This window comes from Aphidius gifuensis, linkage group LG1 (genome assembly GCF_014905175.1).
Source record: "Aphidius gifuensis isolate YNYX2018 linkage group LG1, ASM1490517v1, whole genome shotgun sequence".
In the NCBI taxonomy this organism is placed as follows: domain Eukaryota; kingdom Metazoa; phylum Arthropoda; class Insecta; order Hymenoptera; family Braconidae; genus Aphidius; species Aphidius gifuensis.
The window spans coordinates 15,347,318-15,353,844 of NC_057788.1; the positions used below are offsets into that span (position 1 = coordinate 15,347,318).

The 6,527-nt window shown below is 30.9% G+C and overlaps 1 protein-coding gene across 1 annotated transcript; it reads right to left on the reverse strand.

The window, feature by feature from the left end:
- Positions 1-3,484: 3,484 nt before the first annotated feature.
- LOC122857549 lies at positions 3,485-5,043 on the reverse strand. The gene is made up of 2 exons (XM_044159825.1): positions 4,554-5,043; positions 3,485-3,996 (listed from the first exon to the last, which is right to left on the reverse strand). Exons 1-2 carry the CDS (start codon positions 5,041-5,043, stop codon positions 3,485-3,487), a joined length of 1,002 nt encoding a protein of 333 aa, XP_044015760.1.
- Between the last annotated feature and the right edge of the window lie 1,484 nt (positions 5,044-6,527).

Here is a 6,527-nt window from a genome sequence, read left to right on the forward strand (position 1 = left end):
TTTAGCAAATGCCTTAATAAAACAGAAAAAAATTACTGTGTAACCAGAAGAGAATTATTAGCTATAATTAAATCAGTTGAGCATTCCCGTCATTATTTAATTGGAAAAAAATTTACAATTTGGACTGATCACGCATCATTGAGATGGCTCATATCGTTTAAAAATTGAGAAGGTCAAATGGCAAGATGGATGGAAATTTTAAGTAACTTCGATTTTGAAATACAGTATAGACCAGGCAAAATACATTCTAATGCAGATGCACTATCGAGAAGACCATGCACTTGTGAAAAATGTACTAAAAATTTTGATAAGAAACAGAAGGAAGATAAATATACAATTTTTCAAATTGTTTGTAATGGAGATGATACATTGAATTGGAAAGAATTACAAAATGAGGATCCAATCATTAAAACACTCATTGAATTTAAGAAAGTAAATAAAATACCTGACTGGAAAGAAATTTCACCATTAGGAGAAATTATGAAAATTTATTTATTAATTTGGGATTCATTAATCCTTAAAGATGAATGTTTATTTCGTAATTGGGAATCATCAGATAAAACAAAGTTTATATTACAAATAATAGTACCAGAGGAAAATACAAAACAAATTTTAGAAGAAGCACACGATAATCCAGCAGGTGGACATTTTGGAATAAATAAAACACTTGCAAAAATTAGAAAAAATTTCTACTGGGCAAAATGTAAACAAGACGTTGAAGAATGGTGTAAAAGATGTAAAATTTGTTTCGCTAAAAAAGGCCCTCATAAAAAAGTTAAAGGAAAATTTCAAATTGTTAATCCAAGCTTTCCATTTAAACGATTAGCAATAGATAATCTGGGACCTTTACTTAAATCTAAAACAGGAAATCGTTATATATTAGTAATAACAGACTATTTTTCTCGTTGGCCAGAAGCAATACCATTACCGAATTTCAAAGCTACAACCGTAGCAGAAGCTTTAATAGTGAATGTTATTTCAAGATTTGCAATTCCATTAGAACTTCATTCAGATCAAGGAAGAAACTTTGAATCTGAAGTTTTTAAAGAAACAATGAAGTTATTAAATATCCATAAAACTCGGACAACTCCTCTTCATCCAGAATCTAATGGTATGGTACAAAGATTGAATCGAACTTTAAAAGAATATCTGGCAAAATATGTAGCTCAACATCAGAAAAGATTGAGATAAATGGGTCCCTTTATTTCTTTTGGCTTATAGATCAGCAAAGCATGAAACCACACAATATACACCAGCAAAATTAATGTTGGGTCGAGAATTAAGATTACCTTTGGATTTAATTCGGGACAACTTCCTGAAACTGAAATAAATCCAATTCCTGAATTTGTAGAAGAGTTAAGAGAAGAAATATTAAATATTCATGAAGATGTCAGAAAAATATTAAAATTTAAAAATGATAAATTAAAATCAAAATTCGATCTAAAATCTCAAATGGTGTCATTTAATCCAGGTGAGAAGGTTTGGTTCTATATCCCCCATAGAACCATTGGTAAATGTGAAAAATTACAATCAAATTGGGACGGATCTTATTTAATTAAAAATAAAATTAACGAAGTAATTTATAGAATAAAAAAAATACCAAATGGAAGACTTAAAGTCGTGCACGTGAACAGAATTTATCCATACGTAGAACAAGAGTATTTTTGTGATTAAATTAAATAATAAATAAATAAATGAATGATTTAAAAAAAAAAAAAAATATACATAGATTAAAAGTTCTTACTTTAAGTAAAAGTAAGATAAGAATTTTAAAAAATGGCCCTCGATGGACTGAGGTTCCTTGTTTCGAGTAGGAAACAAGGTTGAGAAATAAATAAATAAAAATCCTAGGTAAAATTTTTAGTCACTGCCTTGGCATGATTCCTTGGAATAATGGCGGACGTGTTGTCCCTTTAATGAGAAATTCTCATCAATGGCCTGTATAAGAGCATGAATGTGACTTGGTTATTGATGGGTGTACACCACAGATTAAAATACTAGTAAAAATGATAATTGATGTTGTTTGTTTTCAAAGGACGCTTTGAAAATGAATAAATAATAACAATATATTTATCATAATAATATAATTATGCAAATTATATTTTTTCTAGGTTTTCTTAATTTACTTATTTAGGTTGATATTATACTACATGGAGGAATAATTAAATTGCAATCATAAATACAATTAATCATCTAGGAGAAGACAGATATCTAGGAGAAGAATAAATCAATAAAATAAAGATAGATGGAATGAAGATATTCTATTGACTGAACAAAATTGACTGTAGATATAAAATAGAATTGTAAATGCTGTTCGTTTAGAGTTTTTACATTGGGTTTTCCCCTGAACCTTGAGTAAATACTGAACAACATCTTAGGATAACTCGAGAATCCCCAGTGGTCAAGGATCTGATTGATATAATCAGGTTGTTGAACATTCTTGAGCTGTAGGTTATGGATTGTCGGGACGACAATCTTCATTGGGCGGAGGGTAGTGTTACGAATATGAAGTTAATCATTCCCTCCTCCTATATGATAGACAGAGACAGACAATATAGAATTAGTTAATAACAAATGACGACCTTAGTAACGGTAAAGAGATGAGAGAAAGAGTCAAGTTGCAGTTGCAATAGAATAGCAAATGAATAAAGACCTATTAATTTAAATAGAAAAGAGAGATATCATTTATTTTAACCCTAAAACGTAACAATATGTTTATCAAAGTTTATAATTGCGCTTGTTGATTCGAAAAATTCCGAACCCAAAATACCTGCGCAATTAATAGGTACTTCATCAGGGATGATTAGGCAGATTATTTCTTTGCCCAAAATATTTATTTTGGCTTTTCCCAATGTATTTATAAGGCCTCCGATATGCCTTGCAAGGTTTCTATCTCACCTTCGTTTATCTCAAGGCCTGATGCCTGAGATTTTTTCAATAGATTCGGGGTTGCTCCCGAATGTAACATCATTTTAACCGTTTCATTACCGTTATTTAGCTTGATTTCTATATAGGGAGTAGTGTTAAAATTTGTTGCATTTATGGTGGGAACTGGTTTATTTATTTTAATTGACTCTACCTTTTTATTTATTCTCAGCATTTCATTGTTTAAATCATTATCTATTTCTTTAATAATTACGCAATCATTATCAGATATAAATCCAGTTGCCTCCATAGCCGCAGTATTTTTACTATTAATTTCTTTAGGTATTAGTTTACGCCGTCCCTCCTCGCTTAGAGGGACGGTTGCAAGTTTCCCTGCACTCTTTGTTGGAATTTTTTCTCAACACAATTCATTTCTATATGATTATCGCCTTTGCAAAAATCGCATTCTCGAATTGAACCGTCTTTTCTATTATCTGCATATTCATTACCAATCATGTTACCATTATTGTAACCATTATTATAACCATTGTAGTTTGGTCGACGTCGCTGATTGCAGTCTTTTGCTTGGTGACCAATTATATTGCATAACTGGCAGGTTCTACGTTGGTTCCACATTGGTGTTGTTTTCATTGAATCTTACTTGAGGACGTTGTTGATTTTCTCGTTGCATTCCGCAGTTTTTTGCAGCATGTCCCCTTATTCCGCATAATTGGCATGTTGGTGAAGCATAGTTTCGTTGTGGTCTGACATAATTTCCAATTTTGTAGCACGTTCTTGCGTCATGACCTTTAATGTCACAAATCTGACATATTTTGTCATTTTCTGGTTTCGATACGATTGTTGGGCAATTTTTTGCTATGTGTTCCGTACTGTCACACAATTGGCATTTTTGTTGGTTCTTATTTTTCCAACAATCTTGTTCTGAATAGTTTTTACCATTACACTTTGTGCACTGCTTCAACGTGATAAACTCTTGAGTACATTTACTTGCAAAATGTCCCTTTTGTCTACATTTGAAGCATACCTTCATTTCTTCGTAGGCCGTAGGCTTTTTATCTCCTGACATTTGAGGTTTAGCTAATTTACATTGCGGTGCTACGTGGTCTTTTTCTTGACATAATTGGCAAAAATTAACTTCAAAAGTTCTTTTCTTAGTTTCATCTCTGCCTAACGTTGCCCTTCTGGCTAATTCTTCTTCTCTCTCTGCTGCTTGTTGTATGATATTTTCATAATTTTCAGACAAGGTTATGTAATCACCAAGTTCAGGCTTGATTCTTGACCTTAGTACGTGTCTTTTTCTAGTTCTTTTATTTCGTCTTTGATTTGTTTTGGTCTTTCATTTTTTGCGGGTGTATGCATTTCTTCAATAAAATTTGTGCATTCTCGAATACTTTTGACGAAGTTCCTCACGGGTTCATTATTTTTTTGAATGAGTTTGAAAGCTTCACCAATTAACACTTTTTCGTTTTTGGTTTTGCTTATCAATTCCCTGAGTGACTTCATCAGATCATCAATGCTTTGAAATTTCTTTTTGGTCATGTCATCACGTACCTCTCTACTTACTTTGGTACGTACTATCATTTTCACCAAATTCTTTTCTAGGTCTTTACCCACATAGTGACTTTCCTCACATTCTATTCTAAATCTTGTGAGTTCTTGAGACTCACCTGTGTAATTGGAAATACTTTTACATAATTTGTTCATAAGGGTCATGAGATGTGTTGTTTCTTGGATCTCTGCTAATCTTTTTGCTGTTGCGTCCGCCATTGCGTTATTTATTGGAATTCTTTGTTCAGATTCGATATTAAGATTATCTGTATTTTTATTATCGTTGTTCTTATTTCCTTTATTTAAATTATTAGTTGCAACTGGACTTGTTATTAATTCTTTTTCTTTTTTCTTTGTATTTTCAAGATCAATTTCAGCTATTAATCTTTGTGCTTGTGTAATTTGTTGAGCAAAATTGTCTTCCCAATATTGTTCTTCCAAGTCTTCTACCAATATTTCTTGTTCTTGTTCAATTGATGCGTCGCTTTTGCTGTCGCTGCTGCTGCTGTCAGGTAACCTGGTGTTTCTTGCAATATAATTACTGGGACTGTTATTATAATTATCGTCGTCGTTGGTTATAATGAAGTCGTTATGATGATGTATATTCATTGTGGGCGAATTAATATGGACTTTTATTGGGGTATCGAATGTAAATTCGTTTAATTCTGGTTCGTGCGTTTCCGTTACGTTTTCTACGGTGATGGTATTTTTTCTAGAATTTCTTTATCTATTTGGTTTTTGATTTCTTGACTTTGTTTACTGCTAAAAAACGATTGAGCTGATGAACCAAAACTTTGCCAACTTGAATTGGTCTTAATGTTTTTGCCAAAAACTTTAGTTTCTTGACTTTTTTTGAATTTTTCTTTTGCGAGATGGTCCACTTCAAGTTTTTTGCTCCAAAAATCGTTTAAATCTTTGTTTTTGCGTTCCAACTCAGATTTTTCTGATTCTAGACGCTCTAATTCAATTTTTTGTATGCAGCTGAATCTAGCCACTTAGTTCGCCACTAAAACTAGTAGAAACGGCAAAACGGTAAGGCGGCCGATCCCCCACCATTGAACAGCACGGCTATAGGCATACGAATAGAATAAGAAAAGGAAAAGAGGGGAAAAATGCTATACAAACCGCTCTCGTGGAGACCAAAATTCGGGTGTATATTTATATTTTTTTTTTCTAGTTATTTGATTAAAGTATCGACAGCGAATATTTAATAATTGAAAATATGTAAAATGACCGTCTTTTTTTAAACGAAATCATCATGTAACTCATTAATGAGGACCGCAATAATAAATAAACAATTTATTATTATAAATAAAACCGCGCGGCAAGAACAAAATTCGTGTAAAATTTTTTTTTTTTTTTTTTCTAATTAATTAATTAAACAATTAAAAGCACATAATTTATTTAACGTAAAATATTCAAAATAATCGTCTTTTTTCAAAGAAAATTATCGTGTAACTCATTAATGAGGACCACGATTATAAAGAAACGAATTATTATTATAAATAAAACCGCGCGTAAAATTGGGGTAAAATTTTTTTTTCTTTTTTTTTCTAATTAATTAATTAAACAATCAAAAGCACATAATTTATTTGACGTATAATATCTAAAATAATTGTCTTTTTTCAAACAAAATTATTATGTAACTCATTACTTAGGACCGCGATTATAAATAAACAATTTATTATTATGAATAAAACCGCGCAGCAAGAACAAAATTCGTGTAAAATTTTTTTTTTATAAATAAAACCGCGCGCAAAGAACAAAATTGTTTTTTTTTCTAATTATTAATTAAACAATTAAAAGCACATATATTTATTTAACGTAAAATATCTGTGTCTTTTAAATGCAAAGAATATGTGTAACTCATTAATGAGGACCACGATTATGAATAAACGAATTATTATTATAAGCCAAATTATCGTGCAGTTATTCGTGTAAATTTTAATTATTAATAAATAATGTTAACATAATTTATTTAACGTAAATATTCAAAATAATGTCTTTTTCAAAAGTAATATCGTGTAACTCTTCACCACGATTATAAATAAAAAAATTATTATTATAAATGAAACCGCGCGTAAATTGGGTAA

What these genes read in the sequence shown, in the direction of transcription:
- LOC122857549 (XM_044159825.1), bottom strand. Translation starts at nt 5,043, where the DNA reads ATGAATATACATCATCATAACGACTTCATTATAACCAACGACGACGAT. An exon ending in AAGTATTTCCAATTACACAG is followed by an intron (nt 3,997 to 4,553) that starts GTGAGTCTCAAG and finishes AATTATGTCAAG; the next exon opens with AAAAAGACCACGTAGCACCG.